Source organism: Erigeron canadensis, chromosome 2, assembly GCF_010389155.1.
Source record: "Erigeron canadensis isolate Cc75 chromosome 2, C_canadensis_v1, whole genome shotgun sequence".
NCBI classification, from domain to species: Eukaryota; Viridiplantae; Streptophyta; class Magnoliopsida; order Asterales; family Asteraceae; genus Erigeron; species Erigeron canadensis.
In genome coordinates, this window is record NC_057762.1 from 25,253,043 (window position 1) to 25,277,395 (window position 24,353).

At 34.9% G+C, this 24,353-nt stretch overlaps 2 protein-coding genes and 1 long non-coding RNA gene across 8 annotated transcripts; 2 read left to right on the plus strand and 1 right to left on the minus strand.

The window, feature by feature from the left end:
* The first annotated feature begins 209 nt into the window (after positions 1–209).
* On the plus strand, positions 210–2,823 carry LOC122586765. Of its 6 annotated transcripts, XR_006322062.1 has the most exons (4): positions 214–477; positions 1,780–1,839; positions 1,933–2,110; positions 2,383–2,823. It is a non-coding gene; the product is annotated as an uncharacterized LOC122586765 (long non-coding RNA). The 6 variants fall into 6 exon arrangements; XR_006322060.1 differs by having other exon boundaries at positions 210–477; positions 1,780–2,110; XR_006322061.1 differs by lacking the exon at positions 1,780–1,839 and having other exon boundaries at positions 221–477; positions 2,383–2,782.
* A 3,924-nt stretch (positions 2,824–6,747) lies between these two features.
* Positions 6,748–12,636, plus strand: LOC122589646 (probable adenylate kinase 6, chloroplastic). Its single transcript, XM_043761963.1, has 4 exons — positions 6,748–7,086; positions 9,212–9,352; positions 10,956–11,228; positions 12,259–12,636. Exons 1-4 carry the CDS (start codon positions 6,826–6,828, stop codon positions 12,400–12,402), a joined length of 819 nt encoding a protein of 272 aa, XP_043617898.1. The 5' UTR covers positions 6,748–6,825; the 3' UTR covers positions 12,403–12,636.
* A 1,997-nt stretch (positions 12,637–14,633) lies between these two features.
* Positions 14,634–19,588, minus strand: LOC122587951. The gene is made up of 5 exons (XM_043760102.1): positions 19,481–19,588; positions 18,996–19,358; positions 18,205–18,914; positions 16,416–16,794; positions 14,634–15,617 (listed from the first exon to the last, which is right to left on the minus strand). The coding sequence occupies exons 1-5, from the start codon at positions 19,586–19,588 to the stop codon at positions 14,634–14,636; spliced, it is 2,544 nt and encodes an 847-aa protein (XP_043616037.1).
* Between the last annotated feature and the right edge of the window lie 4,765 nt (positions 19,589–24,353).

Consider the following 24,353-nt stretch of genomic DNA (forward strand, 5'->3'; position numbering starts at 1 on the left):
ATTTTCACATTTTTTTAATAGCAAATACTACAATATTAAAGTATACCAAATAATATTAAATTACACCGTTATCAAAGATTGAACCTTCATCTTTATTTTCAAGAAGCAAGAGCTTTTCTATAAACCCTTATAAAGAGTATTGGGTTTAAGACATTCAAAACAACTTTTTCCCTTACCAAAATACCCCTCCTCACTTATACGCATCAAACAAATATCTCTCTTTCTCACACGACACATTCTTTTCCTCCCCATCGCCTTCCCCATCATTCCAATCTTCACATCTCAGGCGGCCTCCCGTCATCAACCCCCCCCCCCCCCCCCGCCCTGTCCAGTTAATATTATATAAGGGGTTGATTTCAGTTTTTTGGTGTTGTTCTTCAATCATCACAAGTCCACCACCATTGCAGTCTCTAATTGCGGCTAAGGAAAAAGGCTCCGCCGCCATCCCCAAATAACTCGATTCGATCCGACATAGAGGTATAAACCTATATTTTATAAATTAATGGGTTGATTTTCAGTGATTTTTTTATATTATTACTATGAAGGGTGTTGTTCTTCAATCACCACCACAAACCACCACCGCTCTCTCTAATCGCTGTTTGAAAAAAGCCTCTTATATAGTTTTGTTTATTTGATCATGATCCATTTATATGTGTTTGTGTGTGTGTGTGTGTGTGTGTTATCATTGAACAAGATGTTCTTTTTATGTGAAAAGCACGTTTTCTAGATGCAAAAACCGCATCTTTTGACATATAAACCAAACTGAGGATTCCTTTCATCATAAGAAATCATTTATGTTTCGATTGAAACCTTATATTTTGAGTTATAATAAGTTTTCAATGGATCAAATCCACTCCCGTGGGAACAAATTGTTGATTTGAGTTATAAACCCCATCTTCCTGTTATTGAGCCACTATATTGGTTTTCAACATCAACAACTAAATCACAACCCCTGTCTCTCTCTCTCTCTCGCCGGATTCATCGCCCCCAACCACTGCATTTTTTCCCGCTTCAATGAACACCGCGATCCCGCTGTCATCCATCATCATCTGCGTCAAGCGTCACCGTCGTTTATCATCACCGGTGCCCATCATCATCTGCATCTGCAGCCATATTCCCCAATTTTCATCTTTCGATGTTAAGTTTCTGGTCGCTCGATGATATTGATTTAGCATAGTTATTGATTTTTTTTTATCCTTATTATTTGAGTATTTAAGTTGGATGTTATATGCGATGATTGGATTAATGGGATTTTTGATTATTTTTCCTTGGATTTTACATCAGCTGATTGACACACGTATTTGTTAGATGTGACCCCAAATTTGGTTCAATTGAGCTGCGATATAATGTCTTGGTTGATTGCGGGTATCGTTGAGTGTGTCTATAATTGTCCCGATTTTTGTGTTTGACTATGCTCATTGTTTGTTTATCTCTTGGTTGATTGCGGGTATTTTTTAAACATATTATATTTTTATAATTCATTGGTGACTTTATTTACCGTTTATGTCAATAAAAAATGCATTTTGAAAGTAAAATAGTTGGAAAGTTTTATGCCTTCAAATTAAATTTATGAAAAGTTTGTTGGTTTCTAAATATTGGATCTTGATTTGAAATTTTTGAATGTTGGTTTCTAAATCTTTGTCATGGCTAATCTACAACAAGCCAGCAAGTAGTATTATTTTTCATCTTCTAGCATAAAAGTCATATATTTGGGTTACGAAAGACCGCTAGGCGGAAGACAAAATTTATATCATCAAATGAATTGAGGTTTGATTGTAGGTTTGTATTTGTTCCCTTAGCAATCCTGACTTCAGATCCAGCATTCATTTCGAATCCCCCGTCAGTATTTTCTAAATGAACTCAATTAACTATTTTGGTGAAAACTCATATTATATGGTTTACTGAACTATCTAAATAATGTTGATGATACAGGCTAGAGAATGCATATGATCCGGCAACATCGAACCTGGTTGCAAGTAGCAATATTTTTTGTGTATTATTGTGAAAATGCGTTAATTTATCAATCACTATTTTGTTTTCCATTTTGTACAGTTATGGGTGATGAAGAAATGTTGCATGTCCCTCCAGGAGTTTAGAATATCATGAAAAGGTAACCTCTTGATCTCCGACGGTCTCAAGGAGCACCCTAGATTTACTCATCTTGAGCTAATACTACGCCATTTTTGTTGAAATGGCGTACCTAATAGTCTTAATACTAATAGGTTGTCTCACCCGTTGTGCCCATGTTAATGTATAAAAATTCTTCTGTTAAATAGATAGGTCGATCAGCCCTTAGCCTGTTTAACCTGTTATCCAATCATTCGACTATTCATCGACCATCATGTCACCAGATTATGTATTTTTTATTTATTTTTTGAACAGCCATATCCAACCAAGGCTTGCATGTTTTACTTTGCTGCATGAGTCACCTGTTGGCTTGCTGCACCATGAGTCAATTTGCTGCAACCAGGCCTTGCCTTTCAAATCAAACACACTTTCAATTCGATGAGTTTTAGTTGAATGAGAAAAAGTTTATTTCTTCATAGATGGAAAGCACAATCGCTACAAGCTTGTTAACCGAGACTTTTTGTTGTTGTTGTTGTTACAAGTTGCAGGGCATTGAAACAAGTCTCAAATTTATTTAGGTGCTAATGACATTAAATCTATTTTACTTCTAGAAGGGACATTTCGTGTAAAATAGTATGTAAACAATCAATACATGTTAAAGTCATTTGTAATAGATGTCCAGTATGTGAGAATGATCATGGATACAAGCAAGCAACTTTTGTCTATTCTTAATTCTTAGAAGTGGTCATTTGGTAAGCTTAGTGTGGTGATACTCAAAAGTTTGGTTACCTTGATGTGGTGATACCAAATTTGGTTATATGTTACCTTAAATGTAAGTTGTATAAATAGAAAGTTAAAAAAAGTAAATAGATTAGACGGAGTAGAGACAACTATATTCTTTTGATCGGTTCATCATTTTATGTTTATTTGACGATGTATTAGTTAAAAAGGAGTAAAGACTGTTGTTATCTTCTTAACGATTGTTGATCACGCAACAGCATAAATCCGTCACTTAACCACCATTTTTTAAGAGGTACCGTTGCAACGTGCGGGTACCATGCTAGTATCAAGTAGGCTAAAATGGAAGATGTTTGCAACTAATTGCTCGTGAGTATTTAACGGGTTGGTTTATTGAGTGTTCTATGATGTAGGATTTCTCGCGTTTGGTTTACAAAATTTGATGTAATTGAAATTGAATTCCATTTCTTAGTGTGTTTGGTTGTTTAAAAGAGGAATCTCATTCCATAGGAATGCAAAATTCCATCATTTGATGGAATCTTCATTCCTTGAGGATGGAGGAAGCAATTTCATTCTTTTCGCCACTTAAATTTTCAAAAAATCAAAAATATTATGTCAAATTTTATTTTTTTAAATTCTAATTTTTTTTTGATAGATTTCATTTCTATCAATAACATTCGTGAACCAAAAGTGGTTTAGACTTTGGAACATATTACATATTTGTCATTTTGCATTTTGAAATGTAAGGAATGATAGTAAAAATAAGATGCATTATTATATGACTTCATGAAACTTTCTTTCTTTTTTTGGTTCTTCAGGCTATGGGGTTTGGTAATAAGTGGATCGCTTGGATAATATCGTGTCTAGTATCGGCAAAGTCATCCGTTTTGATCAATGGCAGCCCTACCGAAGAATTTTCCCTACAGCGAGGTTTGCGTCAAGGTGATCCTATGGCTCCGTTTTTATTTATTATTGCAATGGAAGGTCTTCACACGGCTCTTGAAATTTTGTTTAGTAACGGTCTTTTCCGTTGTGCCAAGATTAACAACTTGTCTATCTCCCATTTGTTTTACGCTGATGATGCTATGTTGCTTGGTGAATAGGATGAATCAAACTTGGCTATAATCTGTAATGCACTTAGATTTTTTCATTGCATTTCTGGTTTGAGAATTAATTTTGACAAATCCTCGATTGTTGGTATTGGGATATTAGACTGTGAAGTAAAGATTGTTGCTAGGCGTTTTGGATGCAAACCAGAAACTCTCCCGTTTAAATACCTTGGTATTCCGATTGGTGGAAGAATAGGGGGCATTGCCACTTGGAATCCGATTGTTGAGAAATTCAAAAGAAAATTGTCGGGGTGGAAAGCTAGCTTACTCTCCATTGGTGGTCGTGCTACTTTAGTCTCCTCAGTGCTTGGGTCCTTGGGTATTTAATTTGTTTCGATATTTAGACTGCCTAGAAAGATTAATTTGACTCTTGAGGCACTTAGAGCTTCTTTCTTTTGGGGTGGTTCGGGGACTAGGTGAAAAATGGCATGGATTAGTTGGAGAAATGTTACTGCGGCTAAAGAAGATGGGGGTGTGGGTATCGGTAGTCTTGAGGCTATGAACCTTGCTCTTCTTTATAAATGGAGATGGAGAGCAATTTTCAATCCAGGTAGTCTTTGGTCTCGGGTTATTTCGGCTATTCATGGATCGAAGTGCTTTGTTAATCTTACTGCTTCGAATAGAGGACTTTGGTCGAAAATAGTTAACTCTATAAAATCACTTCATTCTGCTCCAAATATTGAATGTGATTTTGTCAAGAAGGAAATTGGTAATGGGAGAAACACTATGCTCTAGAAAGATGTGTGGATCGGTAATCAAATGTTAGCTTCTTCTTTTCTTAGACTTTTCGCGTTGGAGACTTTTATATCAGTGATCAGTTTGATGGGCACAACTGGTCTTGGGCTTGGAGACATGACATCAGGTCTGGTCGTGATTATCAACAATTGGAGGATTTGAATAAATTGTTACCAACTTCTTTAATTAGTGAGGTAGAGGATAAATGGCGCTGGTCATGTAACAATTCTAATGAATTTGTTGTTGCTCAACTTAGACATTACATTGACCATAAATCAATTGAAGGTAACTCTCATCACAAGACTACGTGGATTTCTTTAGTGCCTAAGAAAGTTAATTTGTTTGTGTGGAGATTACTAAGAGACTGTATCCCCAACTTTTCAAATTTATTTGCGAGAGGTATTGATGTCAATACAATGAGGTGCCTTCAATGTAAAAATGGTATTGAAACGACAATCCATATTTTCAGAAATTGTTACTTGGTGACAGAAACGAGAAACTTGGTTAAGAAATGGATTGGGTTCGACTTACCTATTGTGTCACCAAAAGAGTTGTTGAGTTGGAGTGATGGCTTGAAACTGGATCGGATTAAAGACTATAAACTGAAGGCGATTTTGTTTACATGGTGGTGGCTTATTTGGAAAGCAAGGAACAATTGTGTGCATAACGATACTCGTGAAAAAAGTCGAGATCTCTTTAATGACTTGGTGGCTACTTCGTTTTTATGGATAACTAACAGGGGGAAGAAACATAGAGTTCCTTGGCCCGATTGGGTCTCGAATCCCTTCCTTGAGCGGGTATGACTTGGTTTTTTGTTGGTTCAAGTTGTACTACAGGTGTTTCCGCTCCATGGTTTTGTATCGTTATTTTGTTACTTTATTTGGTGTTAGCCTTTTTCTCTTGTATTTGTATTTGAACTTTTTGGATCACTAGCACCTTGTTAGTCGATCTTTTAACAATAAAATTTTATGCCGTTCTAAAAAAAAAACTTTCTTTCTTTTTTCTTCCTTTCAATAATGGTCGTAGGACCTTTGTTGTACTATAACCTTTATTATGCATTGATGTAAGACTTCGTGACACTTTCCTTTATTTAAGTTATTATTGGGCTAAGCTAGATTAATATATTACTCCGGTCGTTTATGTATACACTAAAGTCGTGTTTAGACACTGAATTTGATGGAATATGATATAATAGAAATTGAATATCATTTTTTAGTGTTTTTGGTTGTTAGATAGAGGAATCTCATTCTTTGTAAAGATTTCATCATTTGATTAAATCTCCATTCTTTGTGGATGAAGAAAAAAGTTATCTTTCCTCCGTTACTTGAATTAAAAAAAAAAAAAAAAACAGCCCGTTTCTAATTTCTTTAATAAATTTTATTCTTTTCAAAAATATTCTGTAAGAATATAGATTATATAACTTACATTGGTCAGGGTATTTAGGGTTACATCATTTTTTTTCTATCTTACAATCTAAAATCATTGATTTGTTACATTATTCTAATGTTTAATTTTATAAAACTGTGAATATAAATCGACTTTTATTTTATAACATTATATGGATGTCCGCGTGTTGCCGCGACAAAAATCGACAATATTCGAGGTGTTGTGATAATGTTAATTTCAAATCAAATACTTAATCGGAACTTTTATTTGTATGATAATTTTTGACAATAACAAACAAAAATAATATTTGACGAATAAAGAGAATTTTAATAAAATCTGAAACTTTTATAAGGACATTTTAGTCACCGTGTATAAAATAAAAATAGGTATGTATTAAGATAAAGTGTAAATTAGACATATAAGGGAGTGAGTTTCCTTTATAATCTATACTACATAATTAAAGGAATAGACCCCATGTTGAAAGTTACCTTCAAACACGCCGCTCTCTCTCAAAATCTATCTCTTGCTTTCATTTGCACTCTATTAATGGTATCCGTTGCAACATGATGCAATAGGTAAAGTGTAACACTCCGGCCATTAGATTTCATTATCAAAGCAATTTGAGCACGTTGTTTTAGCCACCGCTGTCTGGCGGTATCCCATGACGTCGACACTGATTCCGTAACAAACAAAAAACCCCAAATCTCCCCCCATCTTCTTTATTACATTCTCACTTTCACACACACAAACACAAACCTATACATACATACATTTATATATCTATACATAAATGGCAGTTCTTAACCGTCTAGTCAGAACCACAAGGTTCAACACAATTCGCGCCTTTTCCTCCTCTGTTAAACCTCCATCGCCGGCGATCAATAAGACCGGTGACGGCAGTCGGAACGTGCAGTGGGTGTTTCTCGGCTGTCCCGGCGTCGGAAAAGGTACATACGCCAGCCGTCTCTCTAAACTTATCGGCGTTCCTCATATCGCCACCGGTGATCTCGTTCGCGATGAACTTTCTTCTAAAGGACCTCTTTCTTCTCAGGTTTATATTATAATTTTCGTTTAATATATATATATATATATATATGGGAAAGATAATTTTAGACCAACTAAAAAAAGTCCAAAAAAAATCATTGATTTTCGTCAGTAAATTACACACCACCATCATCATCTACTGCGATATACAAGACTTTTTTGTAAAAACACTAAGACTTTCCAGCGGACGGGCCCACAGAAAAATCATGTGTAAGTTACCTTAAACATGTGTAAGTTATGTGTAAGTTAGTAACTTACACATGTGTAACGTAACTTACACATGATTTTCTGGTAGGCCCGTCGCCGGAAAATCTTAGTGTATTTACAAAAAAGTTTTGTATATCATAATAGACGATGATGGTGTACAAAAATCAATGGCCCTAGTTGGTCCTAAAATAAGAGGTGGTTTCAAAATATGTCACCCCTACTATATATATATATGTTCAATTTTAGTTTGTTTTGTTGATGAGAATTAGGTCTCATATTCATTGTGATTATAGGTTTAATTAGCTCGTTTCTACAAAATTAATTAGGATTTATTTTGTTCGTGTTTTGTTTTTTTTTATATTTCTTTTATATAATGTGAAAATAGGATTTCTTTTATATTCATTGTGATTATAGGTTTAATTAATTTTGTATGTTAGTTAATCAGTTTGAATTATTTAACAAGCTGTTTGAATAATTTATTTAACAAGCTGTTGTAGATTAATTGTGTAGTTAGGACACGGCCGACCTAACCTATAGATATATAAATTTCAAATTTTGTCAGTAAATCGCACTTGGACACCCTGAACCCAAGTGCTCCGACTCTGTGACGGTATATATGTATCAGATGATAATAATTAGTCTTCATTACTTAGCATCTGTGTTTGTTCAATGTATAGGGTTGTTTTTGTCCTCGATATTCTAATGATGCTTAATTATTGTTAGCCAATCACAATGCCAAACATATAATCCCGATGGTGAATTTTGCTATATAGAGTTAGAAAACGATGCATTTTATGTTATGTTTAATGTTTTTAACCAACAAGCCTGGCTTGTTTGGTATCCAAGGGTTTGCAATCATTTCCTTTAACACAATGGGTGGAACTTCAAGTGTCGTGGGATACATTTTCATTCTCATGTGTGTAATGGTCTTAAAAAGGCTTAATTATCTATTGCTAGGTTTGTATGATATGTATAGTCAGTGTTGTTGAAATTTGACTCCAAGGCCATGTACTCACCCCGAGTTCAGTGACTGAAGCGAGTTGAGTAATATCCAAGTAATCACTACACTACATGGTCCAAAATTCAGTCAAAATTTGGCCAACTCAGAAAAAATCGGCAAACTCGGTGTTATCTTAGTGGAAAAAGAAGTTGGAAAATCGGTTTGAAGTATTTAAACAATTGGCTTAATGTTTCTAAACATACTTATAGGGTCCTATAAACAATTCTATGGTCCTATGAACATGTCATACATATAATTTTGAAAGTTATGTATAAAAAGTCCAACCCGAGTACCCTCTGCTTAGGCCGATTACTCACTCCAACGTCCCCGGCCAGTCGAATACCGATTAGTGGGTTTCACAACTTTGTGTAAAATGCTACTTTTATGCGAATATCAGGTAAGAGTCTTCATTCTTCTTGATTTGATGTGTTGTTATTGACCACAAAAAGGCCTGAACAAGCATATAATCATATTTAGGAACAGTGGCATATGCTTGTTTAGGGAGTCAAAAGATTTCAAGGCACATAACCCCTAAATGAGAGTAAAGTTATTTGTAGGCTATTTGTTTGGGGCCATTTGGGGAATTATATCGCTATCCACGTTTTTTTTTCAATATTTCGTTCTTGAGAGTATGTTTTAGTTTTCAAATTTTTTTTTTGCTCTTATGCAACACTGTAGCGTGTGGACTTCAATTAGTTAATTGATTTCAGCTAGTCAATTGTATGATCTTTCACGGTAGGAAATTTAAAGCTCTTATTCTGGAATATGTGTTGGTTTGAGGATACTAGGAAGTTGCTCTATTGTGTGAATCAAGCCCATGAGTTTATGCTTATACATTGCAATTGTTATGGTTTTATTTATCTTGAATTCTTTTCCCAATTATTATACGTCTTTTAGTGGACTTTTAATCAATTTTTCTCTACAGCTTGCAGTGATTGTTAACCAAGGGAAACTAGTTTCAGATGAATTCATTTTTAATTTATTGTCCAGGCGTCTTGAAGCCGGGGAAGCCAAAGGGGAATCGGGTTTCATTCTTGATGGGTTCCCTCGGACAATAAGACAAGCAGTAAGCATTCAGTTTCTATAAATAAATATTCTTGGAAACATTTCTGACACTATAATAAGAAAAAATAACTTCACAGATATGCTTCTCAGTGGTGTCTTTGAATTAGTTTACTTTATCCCAAAACTGACATTTTTAATTTTTAGGGGCTAATTGCACAAACATGTATTTTTAATAAAAACACTCCCGATATAGTAGTGCTAAACAATAGGGAGCTGTGGAATATTTTTAGGTTTGTGATATATTTAACATTTTTCTAACAAATAAGGATCAAGTGCTAAACAATAGGGAGCTGTGGAATATTTTTCTCTGCCATTTTGTTCCCTTAAAATAGTAGGCCAATCAACCTTTTGTGATATATTCGGAAAACAGTTGACATGGTGTTCTGTTTACTTCTTTTTCACGGGAAGTGACAGTTTATTAATAAGGTTTTTGGATTCTGAAAGGTACTGGAGCATGGAATATCTTCACCCAATCTTACCAAAAGCTTTGAGTATGGAACATATCACTCATAGAGTTGGCTATATATTATTTCTTTCTAACAATGAATTAATTTTATATGGTGATCTCTTTTAAACTACTCTAGGTTGACATCTAGGAAATAATATGCAAAGGACTTTGGAAATTATTAACTTCGTCAGTTGATTGCATCTAAAGTTGGCATTCGACCTGTTTACTGTAGAATGTATCGATTTGAAGCATGTTTATCATAAATGGGTCAAACAAAAATAGCTAAGATGGTAAAAAATCATTTGAAGTTTCCAAAAGTCTATTTTGAAAGCATGTAGCCTCGTTAATCAGCTTCTCTAAAGCCTTAGATTGTTATTGTAATACCATTGTTTTTGTAATTGTAATTAGTGCATAAATGATTTATGAACTTGTTTCAAAAAGTGGAAAAAACAGTGTGCAAATTTACCCAACCAGTCCCATCTCAGTGCATACCAAAAGCTATGATGCACCGAAACTCCAAACAAGTAGGCGTACCCCTTTCGGAAACTCCATGGAAACGTTTCCGCATACGAAACACGTATGAAACGTCTCCTTGAGTTTTCTATAGATACCGAAACGTTTCTTTGAAGTTTCGATACTGTTTCTAACTAATATCAAGGTTTTAATGGGCTTTTTCTATTCCCCAAACCCAAACAGGCTATATTATATACAATTTGATCAACATTAAATTTTTCTTAATCCAAAACCAATTATAAAACACTAAACACTCAATGAGCAATCACTGATCAAACATATATTATATAGTTATACATATACAATTATACATAATCTCTCAAGTCTCAAGTCTCTCTCTATAAAAAATCGATATAATATATTTTTGTATTGCCGTACCCGTATCCTAAATTTTTTAGTTTTGCCGTTCCCCGTATCGTTCCCGTACCCCTTTGTCGTACCCGTTTCGGTGCTACATAGACCAAAAGTGAACCATTAGAACCGTTAGCCTCCCTTCCTAGTCTTGTCACCTTTATTTTTGGTTTTGGTACAAGCATCTAACAGACTGTTACAAAACTGTTTGCCAATTTTATTAGACACTTATATCTCCTTGCTGATATGCTCTTCATGATTTACTTTTCAATTTACTTTCATCTATTATCAGGAAATTTTGGAGGGAGTAACAAACATTGATTTGGTAATTAACCTGAAGCTTAGAGAAGAGGCATTGCTTGCTAAATGTCTTGGGAGGAGGACTTGTAGCCAATGTGGGGGAAACTATAATGTTGCTTGCATTGACATAAAAGCTGATGATCAAAGCCCTGCAATGTACATGCCTCCCCTTCTTCCACCTGCACATTGTGCATCAAAACTTATTACGCGGCCTGATGACACTGAACAAGTTGTGAAAGAACGTCTTCGTATATACAGTGAGAAGGTATGTTTTGCCTTCATGTAATTTTTCTTTAAGAAGTATTCTTCTTTTCCTTTATCCATTTATACAATTTGTTGAGTATTTTTTTTTGTTGATGCTGAGCAGTTTTGATGTTGTATTATGTGCACTAGAGGTGACGAGATGTGTGTGGTCCGGTGGGCTGGGTAACGACTTAATCTGGGTTCAGGGTGAACTTTGTCATTTTTAGTGCATATAAAACTGGTCCTGGCCGGGTTAGCCAAACAGACATTTTTTTTTGTCTACTTTCTGACTTTTTATTTGATAGCTAATGCATTAATCGTGATAGCAGATATACCATTATACAATGATTTTTGGGATGTCGTCTACTTGTATCTACTGAAAATAGACTTTGGCCGAGTGCCAACTCTTGACTCGTTTAACCATCTTTTACCTGTTTGAGATAAACCACAACCAAGGCGAACCATTTATAAGCAAATGGGTTATGGTCTTATGGGTCAAATTGGCACTTATAATGTGCACATAGTTTTTACCAGACATTGACCTCTTCGATTCACACCATGAGGAAGAACACTTACTAAGAACAATAATCAGATTTCTAGGTCAAATAGACAAATAGTAGGGGAACTATAGTTCTGTTGATGGAAGGATGTGAAAACTTGGGTTTTCAGTTCAGGTTGCTATTTGTTTTGGGCATTAATGTGGAGTTAGTTTGGGTTTCATTCTGTAGTTTATTTGCATTCACTTTTCTGTTAGTATCAAATACGGGATGAACAAGTCAGGTCAGGTGGGTTGAGTTAGAGGTCAAAACCATTTCTGTGTCTGTGGTGTGACATACAGCTCGACCAGCCAGTATATTTACCTTCTTTAACAAAATAGACTTCGGGTGACTTTCAGCCTATTCAACCCATTAGACCTCTTCCGTTTTGACCTTTTTGAAATAATGCACTGCACAAAGTTATGAATTGGAATCAAAGAATCTAATTATTTTGGTTTACCGCAACCTAACCTAGTAATTCCCAAAACTTATTGCTATTTAATTTTATGCCTACAGAGCCGGCCGGTAGAAGAGTTTTATCGGAGCCGAGGAAAGTTACTAGAGTTTGATCTTCCAGGAGGAATCCCCGAATCTTGGACAAAACTGCTTCAAGCTTTAAATCTTGATGATCATGAAGACAAGAGATCTGCAGCGGCTTGATTTGGTACTGGTCAGTAGGGTGAGTGTTATCATTCTTTACATTGTAAAAGGCATATAATTCAGATATCTATTCTTTATACAAGAACCCTAACATACTTCAGACTTGTATTTACTACCTGACTTATTGCCATCTGGGTTTGAAGATGCCTGGAAATGGTTTTTCTTAGCTGATAATAGTACTATTCTAGGAAGTTTGATGTAAATTACTGATATATAATGAGTTATGGTTTTGTAGCTTCTATATATTCCTGAAAACATACATCCGTCTGTCACTAAAGATGGTGATTGTCTAATCAATAATCACACACACACACACACGCACACACACACACTGAAAATATAAACAGTCTATTATCTACCTAGTTCAAGCTCGAAGAGCTTTTCAAATTTGGGTTTGAACGTGATTATGTATTTTAATTTTTGTAATTAATTTTTAAGCTTTGGTTAGTCACTTATGAGCTCGAGCTTGATAAACTTGTGGAACAGCTCAAACCTATATATGCTTCTCATTTAAGAGCTCACAAACTAAAAAAATATCACTTTAACCAAGTTCATGGGGCTCATTTAACTTGGTAAGTGCGAGTCGCAATAACAAAATAAGCTTCCGAATGATCCCAACTGAATATTAGTTTTTTAAGCTTGGTGCGTGAAACTAACCGAGTTCTAGTTTTCTGTTTGTCATTGACTTGAACTCGTAATCCATTATGCTTTAACTTGACCTAAGCGAGCTTAGCTTATAATTAAGATATCAACTTAAATAGGTTTACAATTGCATGAAGAGTAAATATGTTAGGATAGACTTTGTCATGGCCCATGGGACGTGATGATCACGTCCCATAATAAGGTTGGAAGGGGCACTATGTAGTAGAGACGATAATACATACGGATTTGAATAACGATTCAAAATAAGTTTGGACGAATATTCAGGTTTAGTTTTGTGTTACATGTAATTTTATTATTTGATTCGGGAATTACTATACCTTTTATTTAAATGAAACTTATTTGGATATACACAAAATGTTTTATTATAAGAGACTATCAGGATTTATAAGATATTGATTGTAATTTTTTCATTAAATCATGGAAAGTATACTATTAACATATAAAACATAATAAAAATACAAGTATATTGTTTCATTTAATTACACAAAACACATATATACTACCATAATAATTAATTAAAAGCAACATTCATTTTCTTATTTTAGTGAAAATATAAAGTAAAAATGTTAAAGGCTTAAAAATATTTAAAAGCAACATTCATTTTCTTATTTTATTGAAAATACAGTATAAAGTAAAAATGTTAAAGGCTTAAAAATATATAAATTATTGTTTGTTGGGCTAGATTGAGGAGGTGCCTAGGACCCCCCCTATTACTACTATAGATCCGCCAATGTGTACATTTATGTATTGTCAAACCTCTTTGGCGTCATATTGTAAAGTTGATAGTTTGTAGTGTTTGCACTATCCTATGCCAGAATGTATGTGCATATGGACCCGATTTATATATAATTGTATTGTATGTTCATGTTATCATCATTTTTTTTATTTGCTCTAATATTCACTATGAAGGTGGGTGTGACTGCAGCTTAAGTTTAGTATGTCAATGTATTAGTATTATTTCTAAGACTGAAAGTTTCAATTTGTTTAAATAATTAAACACTACTATACCTCAAGAAGTACAGATGTTGACAAAAAAAATATATAAATTTGTTGCTGCACTTTGACTGTCTGTTTCAATTACAATCTCTTAACCTTCTACTTAGATATGAATAGGCCCTGAACAGCACATATTTGGATCTTTTTGCTATAAAGAGGGATGTTGCGTCGATAGTTTGCTAATAAAAAGAAGTTGTAAGGTATAGCAAGCTCCGTATTTACATATATAAATGTAGTAAAGAGAAAACCGTTTTCGATTTAACCTCAGGCCAGTACCTTAAACATCCTAAATAGAAACTCATTGTAACTTAAAGCATATCCTAAAATAGCCCAAAATCATTGATAGAGGTGTGGGATACAGGGGATTAAGGTATCATAATAAAAACCAACACTCACACAACTCATCATGATCTATTAAACCGGAAAAAAGAAATGCAAAAATAATGAAATATATATTGGTCAAGAAATTGCTCAATGGAGATATACAGAAACACAAAATATCCAACAAGTTGTCCTTTTTTTTTTGGAACGACAAAATTTATATTAATATAAAGTACCGACTAGCTAGACGGTTACCTTCTAAGATTACACGAAGGTTGAAAAAATCTGAGCCAATTACGGAAATCAGAGACACGAGAAAAAACCTTATCAACGATTCCAAAAAAAGACAGGAAATTGGATCCATCCCTGGAGGCATAGGCATAGAAGGCCGAGACACCGATTTTCACTTCGTGATATTTTTGATGCAGTCCCAAATCCATAGTGTTGGGATTGAGTACCACTCCGATGAAGAAAACAACTAGAGAAGTGTCTTCTCTTATCATGAACATGAACAGATGGTCCGCCACAAACCTTGGTTTTGGAGGCGGAGGTGTTCTTTGCGCACACGCACCTATTTCAACTGACATGAAACTACAAGCAGCGGCTTCTGTTCCTTTTTCATCAACTTCAATAAAGGATTTCTGAAGTATTTTCGATACATAAAGCATACCATCACCAGGATTTCTAGACTCTAGGATCTTGTTAAGCTCCATATTCATAGGTTGGAAAGGCAATGTCAATCCCATTTGTTTCATAGCATCTTTAAGTTCAAATTCATTGGATATCTTGAACTTGGGTATCCATAGCTCATCGAATCGAGTCCAATCAAGGTAAAATCTCGTATGAAATAAAGCAGGATCAGAATGAAAAACTTGTAGGAGCTCCCTCAATCCATCTTTCCTATCGGGAAGAAAGATATACATGGAGAATTTGTTCGACTGGCCTTCACTTTCATACGGAATTTTGAGGATTTGACAACCTCCAAAAGAACCATAGTTGAACCCTTTAAATCTAGACATAAAAGGGACAGAAACAGTCTCCCCATTCATGAGATGAAAGTCTTTCTCCTCTGTATACTTTGTATTGAATGGCTCAGACCATAAGCCTTTAAAATACAAGGCATTCGCAAGGGCAATCACCACACCATCCAAATCCCCCGCATCAACAATATTTGGGATTAAACCTCTAGTTTTCTTGTATACCCATGAATTTATCTTTTCCGCAGATTCACCAGGCTTCACCGATAAACGAAAATTTGATGAATATAACTAAATAAATAGTAAAGACTAACTGTTGGGTTATATAACTAAATCAAATCACAAAGCGCGCAACAGAAGACAAGATCTATGTAGTTTAATTAATTAACCAAGATAGAAAACGTGTACCTTAAATTGGAGAGAATAAAGCAAGAAACCTTTATAATAAGGTTTAAATTAAACCTCTCTACGATTGCACACACAACGTTGGAATGTATGTATGCTAGTACTTGATCACGAACCGGCAACGATTGACTTCTCCTTTTCTTCTTGCTTTGATCGAAATCACCAAGAAGCCCAAAGGGGTGAGAATTTCGGGCCTTAGAACCGAAGAGAGAGAGAGAGAGAAGAGTTTTAGGGTTTTGGAAAACCTTATGAATTGAATGAATAAAACAATTAACTAAGGCCTATAGGATTAGGTAACTTGTTGACAAAGTTTAGGGTTTCAAAAACCCTTTTCCTCCTCCCTTTTGGCCGTCCCCTCTAGAGAAGATTCTAGAGGGTTTCCTAATTGTTTTATTAATTACAATCATCTCTTCCGTTAAGTCCATCAGTTAAGTACCGTTAACTATTAACATTTAACAGACGACCGTTAGTTTTTCGTGATCAAATTAATTAATAAATTACATTTAATATATTAATTAATTATAGTTGCATTCACGTTGAGGTGTGACCCCATAGGCTTAAATACTTTCCGGACATACGTTCATTTTACGTGATCATATTCTAACACTAACAACAAAGGAATTAAGAAGACTAAAAAGTTTATAGGTTTACCTTGTGTGTAAAGTCTAAAAATTTTAGTTTTGCATTGTAAACGGTTTTAAGAGACTCTTTGTAAGAGGATTGAACTTGACCATTCAGTTTCTTGTCAACCCAAATTGCATTTGCTAAACCGATGTCAAGACTATCTCCAGTATCACTACTTTTTGAGTTTGATAAAAGCTGTGCAAGAAGTTTGGCACTTGGTGACTCGAAAAGAAGTTGGTCGATAGTTTCATGTCCAAGGAATTTCAACAATTGTTTCAATGTCTTGCCGTCGGCTCCTGCAGCAAGCATTCCCAACAACGTCTCAAGTGAAAAAGGAGAACAAACGAAATTTCCATTCTTGAAACCATTGCGGGCATCGATCATCAAGTACAATTCTTGTGATAACCTGCATGTTAAATTTTAAAATTTCATGATCATCATGTATAAACTTATAATAATACTACGTACGTACGATTGACAAGAATAATACTCCAAAATAAAGAAAAAAAGCATTATACGATGAGGTTTCCTTGATGTCGCATACCGACTGAATATTTGGGGAAAAAAAAGAAGCATGCCATTATGCATATTTATATCCATATCTATACAATATTATAAACCATTTGACCTATCAAATCATCTTGATCTACTTCAAATATTCCTCTTTTTTTACTCACTAATTTATATATCTTCACCTAATAATACATTACTCAACCCTTAAAATATCTACCTTATTCTTTTTACATCAATTACTTATACATTAATAGCCGCACTACACTGCCACTAATGCCGCCGCCACCACTTCCGCCATCGATCACCACCACACTACAGGCGTGTGGCTAGTATTAATAAATAGAACTAAATTAACCAAGGTTGGATCAAGCGGTCAATTGACTTTTAAGGTAGAGGTCAAGGATTTTCATGCTTTTGAAGGCTCTGAAAATGGCCTCTCTACCTCAAGTGGTAGTAAAATTGTTTACATCTCAACTTTCAAGATCGGTGGTGGTGTTAGAGAATAAAAACCTATAGAATAGGTATTTGGTGTTACTTAGTTATCTAAATAAATAGAACTAAATTAAGTACTGTGTTGGTTTTGGCGGATATGGTGGTTGTGGACATAAGCTTGTTCCAATCTTCTATGGATGAAGTGTCACGAAACTTGATCATATTTATTAGCCATTCACGGATGCCTTCTACAGCCATCTTCTTAAAATTTAATTTATTTTCGTAAATCAAGTATACGATTTTGACTTAATATATGGTGGATTTATTTATATATATGTTTATTTTTATTTTGTGCTGTGATTTTTTTCCTATATTGACGCTACTTTTTGGAATATAACAATATCTATCCCTGCATGGTTAGTCTATTAACAAAAACGTCCCTCCAACTAAAATAATTATAACTAGAATACCCTTTAATCTAAACTATATATATAATTAAATTGTAGTTGAAATAAGGTAAATGAAAAAGATATGTACATGTATATTTATTCCTTCTTATAAGTTAATTTAAGAGTAAACGTCATAAATCATCCCTGTGGTTTAGCGAAATAGTCACGTTTCATCCCTGTGGTTCAATAACCTCATGGATCGTCCTTTATAGAAAAAAAAGCTTCACGTATCGTCTTTTGACTATTTGACCGTCAACCCGTCTTCATTAACCCCCCACGTGGCCCCCACGTGAGGGTAGTCATGTCTTTTACCTACTCATTCTTTGACTGTATCTAGTCATGGATCCGTATCATGGGGATTGAGTACAGCTAGAGAAGTGTCTTCTCTTATCATGAACATGAACGGATGGTCCGCCACAAACCTTGGTTTTAGAGGCAGAGGTGTATCTTCCTGACAACACTCCTCCACTTCAAACATCAGTGAACTACAAGCAGCGGCATCTGTTCCTTTCTCGTCAACTTCAATAAAGGATTTCTGAAGTATTTTCGATACATAAAGCATACCATCACCGGGATTTCTAGACTCTAGGATCCTGTTAAGCTCCATATTCTTTGGTTGGAAAGGCAATGTCAATCCCATTTGTTCCATAGCATCTCTAGGTTCAAACTTACTGGATATCGTGAACTTGGGTATTCGTAGCTCATTGAATTCAGTGAAATCAAGGTAAAATTTCGTATGAAATAAAGCAGGATCAGAATGAAAAAGTTGTAGGAGCTCCTTCAATCCATCTTTCCTATCGGGAAGAAAGATATACATGGAGAATTTGTTCGATTGGCCTTCACTACTTTCATACGGATTTTTGAGGATTTGGCAACCTTCAAAAGAACCATAGTCGAAGTCCTTATAGCTAGTCATAAAGGGGACCAAAACAGTCTCTCCATTCATGAGATGAAAGTCTTTCTCCTCTGTAAACTCTGTATCAAACGGTTCAAACCATAACCCTTTAAAATACAAGGCGTTCGCAAGGGCAATCACCACACCTTCCAAATCTCCCACATTAACAATAGTGGGGATCACACCTCTAGTCTTCTTGTTTACCCACGAATTTATTTTTTCGGCCGATTTATCAGGCTTCACCAATGAATATAACTAATTAAATTGTAAAGACTAACAATAAAGGAATTAAGAAAACTAAAAAGTTTATAGATTTACCTTATTTGTAAAGTCCACAAATCTGGCTTTTGTTTTGTAAACACTTTTCAGAACCTCCTTGTAACAAGGCTGAACACGATTGAACAGATTCTTGTCCACCCAAATCTCATTTGCTAAACCGATATCAAGACCCCCTCCGTTTGAGTTTGATAAAAGTTGTGCAAGAAGTTTGGCACTCGGAGACTCAGAAAGAAGTTGGTCGATAGTTTCATGTCCAAGGAATTCCAACAACTGTTCCAACGTTTTGCCTTGGGCTCCAGCAGCAAGCATTCCCAACACGGTCTCAAGTGAAAATGGCAAACAAACGAAATTCCCATTCTTGAAACCATTGTGGGCATCATCAAGTAAAATTCTTGTGGCAACCTGCAGCATATTTAATTAGAAAATTCTCCTAATAATTAAGCATCATGCATACATACTAACCCTGCATATACGACTGAGAATAATAAAAAGGAAAAAAAAAAGAATAGAATTCGATTACGTACGGTGTTGGTTTTGGCTGATATGGTGCTTGTGGAGATGAGCTTTTCCCGATATGTAGTAGTGGTCAAATCGATCGTCTTTAGCTTCTTACGGCTACCTTCTGTGGCCATCTTCTTAACTAGGGAAGAATTTTCGTGGATAAATTAATTTACGTAGGGTTAAGTTAATACTGGATTCAGAAAATTATTATATTTATATAGTATAGTATAGCAGATATATACGAGATTTTTTCTAATTATTAGACTAGTTATAACCTTTTCCTATATATGATATTGATCGACGCTTCTATTGGTTTCCCCCCGGCCGTCTCAAAATAAGATTTTGGTTTGTTAAATAATCTTAATCTTAATTAAAAGTAACTTAAAATGGTCTAATCAAAATATTTGTTCATATAAAAGTAAACTTTTCAATATATTATATTATGGAAAATGCTTAATGTGACTAAAAGAGTAGCCTACAAAATCAATAGTAATGATTAAAAAAGAATATGTATATTACATGTCTTAACAATTAATTAAATGGATTAGACATATACTTTTAAACATATTTTTTAAGCCTATCTATATATCATTACTACTCTCTTATAATAATGATAATAATAATAATATTGGTCATGTGAACAGATTACTACAAAAATCACCCTAAAATCCTTGTTACCTACCTACTCAAATACGATTTTCTTTGGGAATCGGAGTACGTGGTCCGAGAAGGCAAAACCCAATTCTTATTTTGTGGCCCTAACCTATTTGGGATATCAAAATATTGTGTGTTGATATATACTCGTACTTTGCAAACAAAAAGAAGATAAAAGCAAACTGGTGTGTACGGAATAACATTGAATTGAAAGAAATACTAAATCAGTGGTTGGAGCTCATGCCTTTGGAAACAGAAGTCATGGGTTCGATCCTCATGCCTAACAAGGCTGGAAGTCCTTTTCTACCTATGGTAGAACCTGGAAGCAGTCTCTCTATCTTTGGTAGGGGTAAGGCTGTCTACATATCAACCTCCCCCATACACTGTTGAAGACGGTATTGGGACCCAAAACCCGTAAAAGACAGCATTGGGAGTTACTTACTTTTACTAAATCATACTTAGTAGTGAAAGATTCCAAAAGATTTTTAATATAAATTGTTTCAAAGAAGGTTAGACAGAAAACGAAATTACCCAAATCCAAACTAGAACATCATTGTTTATCCAAACCAAAAGATAGATGGAGCTACAACCAACGAAAACGTACAACTAGGCGGATTGAGCACCATATCCATAACGAAAACAGCTATTCTTCAAGGGGATTTAGCACCACACCCGTAAAGAAAACAACAAGAGAAGTCTCTTCTCTGATCATGAACATGAAAGGATGATCGGCCACAAAAATAGACAAAAGGTTCTCGAGGGGAACCCCCTCCACTCACTCTAACATAACTTAGGGAAGTAGCTTTTGTTCCCATTTCGTCAACTTTAATAACAGACTGCTGAAGTAAATTTGAGACATAAAGCAAATCGCCAATGGGACAACCAGGTTCTATGATCCGGCTAAGCTCCATATTCATAGGGTTGAAAGGCAATGTCAAGCCCATTTGTTTCATAACATCCCGAGGTTCAAATTAATTTACAAGATATCTTTGTTGGAATTAATATGATTCGTATTGTAAATATAATGAAAACATGATAATAATAATGTGTACCTGACGATCCAGAGGACCTCGTAAGAGCAATAATGTTTGCCATTGATGTCGGGTTCCCAAAACAAGATGATTGTTTAATGATGGGATTAAGAATATGAGAGAGAAAATACACACACAAGAATGAGATTAAGATTAGGGTTAAAAGTGTTGTACATGGTTCTCTATTTATAGAGAGAACATTTACAACTTTAGCCCCTGGTGTTTAATATGTGCAATATAAGTCCCCGTAGTTCTAATCATCTAATGGGAAACCCTATAATATGTCTTTAAGAGTAAATACGTCCTTCGTATAGTTACTAGACATAGGGATTTCAGTTATCGTCAATTATCATATCACGAATGATAAATGATCGGTGACGGTCACATTTAACGTGGTTCCAACATTCTCCCACTTGACCAAATGATCATTTATCTATGAGTATTTCAATTAGTCCGGTCGGGATAATACTCATTTTGTTCTAAACTGAAATCATAGTCAATAAGTACAGTCGTAGAAAAGAATATCAACTCAGGACCCCCACTAGTCAAACTATTACTCAAATTTAAAACTAATAAGCAATGATCAATTGACTAAGACAAATTTTGTTAAATAATGTCTATACACTGTTATGAGCTCAAAGTGTAACTAATAGACAAACAAAATCTGAAGATAGAGGAAAATTTTTATTAAGATAATAATGACCAATAAGTACAACATGCTATTATAATAGGTCCTTTAATTAGCCTCATCTTCGACACGTGTCCTACGAAGATTTTAGGAGGAAGACCTTCGGTCATTGGATCCACTAGCATATTATGTGTACTTGTGTACACAATACAAAGAACATTTTCCTCAATCCGTTCTCTTACAAACAGATACTTTGAATCGAGATACATCTCAACACCAGTTGAACTGTTACTGTTCAAGAAAGTTACGGTAGCTGAGTTATCATAGTAAAGCTTCAATGGTCTAGTAATAAAGTTGACGACTTTGAGTCCACTGACCAGATTCTTTAACAACACCCAATGACATGACAATGCATTCAACTATCATGATGGACATTGTAGTCAGTTTCTGTTTATGACTCCGTCAAGAGTTAGGTCTGCCAACTAATCATAAAAGTATAGTCAAAAGTAGATTTCTTATCGGAATCAGAACATCCTACTACTTCTAAGTTGTCACCTCTTCTATAATTTAATGTGTAGTCTTTGGTCCTTTGCAGATATCGTATAATCTTTTAGCCGCTTTCCAACATGCTAATCCGGGATTAGATAGTTAACTCCCAGCATACCGGCAATATAAGCGATATCTGAACGAGTACAGACCTGAGCGTACATAATGCTCACAACTACATATAAGTAAGGTATCATCCTCATTTGCTCCTTATTAATCTCAATAATTGGACTTCGGAAACAATTACATACGTCTCCTCTTACTAATAGATCTATGGTAGGTGTGTAGTGTTGCATATTATGGCGTTCTAATACGTGTTCAACATAAGTCTTTTGAGAAAAAAAAAGAACACCATTACGCATGTCTCGGTGTATTTCGATACCTTTGACATAAGAGGCATCACCGAGATCTTTTATATGTCGACATTATGCGAAATAGTAAATGCTTCGACTCATGCAACATATCCAAGTTCTTACTTACAAGAATATCATCCACGTGCAAAACAAGGATTGTAAATTTACTCCCACTGATCTTGAGATAGGTGTATTAATCCACTTGATTTTCTTAGGAAGTCTTATCCTTTTATGACTTCATTAAACTTAAGGTACCATTTTATTGATGCTTTCTTCAACCTATATATGGACTCATTTAACTCAAAGACCATGTGCTATTTACCTTCTTGAATTTCAAGTTCACATGTATACGTCTTATTGCAAGTTTCCATTCTGGAAAGTGATCTTGATGTCCACCTAATGTAACTCTAAATCATAATGAGCTATGGATGCCATGATGATCCTTAAGGAATCTTTATGAGATAAGGTCTCTTGATAATCGATTCATTCCTTTTGAGTAAAGCCCTTAGCACAACTAGTTTGGCCTTATAGCGTTCGACGTTTCCATTCGGGTCTAATTTGGTTTTGAAGATCCATTTACAACTTACAAGTTTGGATTCTTCAATAAATTCAACCAAGTCCCAAACGTCATTATGCTATATGGAATTGAGCTTTCAAATTATGGCTTCATTCCACTAAGTGGCCTGTTTACTTTAATGGCTTCTTGATAAGGAATAGGATCAGTAAGCTTTCCAATGTCCTCAACTTCAGTTAAATAAGTTATGAAATCATCAAAGTTATGGCCCTGCATGACCTAGATGATCTCCTGAGTTGATTTTCAGGTTTAGTAAGGAAGATTCTTTAGCATTAATAGTAAGATGATTTAGCATTATTAATAAGATGCTTTATCATTAGTAGCATTCTGATTTGGAGAAAGTGGATCAGTGATTTTAGGAGCAGCGTTGGGTACAAGAGGAGTTATCGGAGGAGTAATAATAACCGACGAGTGGTTCCCCCGCTTCTTGTACTCGTGCTCCCACTGAACTGTTAGTTCTCATGAAATGTGACATGCTATGTATCAATAATGCTAGTAATGTAGGAAAGACAGTAAGACTAATAACCAATAAAGAAACAAGTAAGGGATTTAGGATCCAGTTTCTTTAAGTTAGGGTTATAGAGTTATGCTTTGCAGTATAGACTCATATGTTCATATATTTTAGACTCAGTTTCCATTCTGTCCAAGAATTTTCGGGACAGATTCTGATGGAACTCTTATTGAGTATATAAACAGCTGTGCGTAAAGCCTCAGTCCAAAAGAAAGTAGGTAAGTTAGTGTTGACAAACATACTTGTCACCATGTCTATTAAGGTTCTATTTCTCCTTTTAGTAATATAATTATTATTAGGGGGAACCAATCATGGTGTATTGGTTAGTTATGTCATGTTCCTTTCAAAAGTTATGGAAAGGACCGAGAGCTTAACCAATATCAGTATATCAACCATAATACTCACTTCCTCTATCTGATCTCACAATATTTTTTATTTTATGATCAAGTTGGTTTAAAATCAAAGTTTTAAGATCAATAAAAGTTTTTAAGGGTTCAGATCAGATATAGGTGCATATAACATGAATAATCGTTAATGAATGTAATAAGTGATGTATGTTCTGAGATGGTTGCGGGATAGGGGCTACTAACATGAGAGTG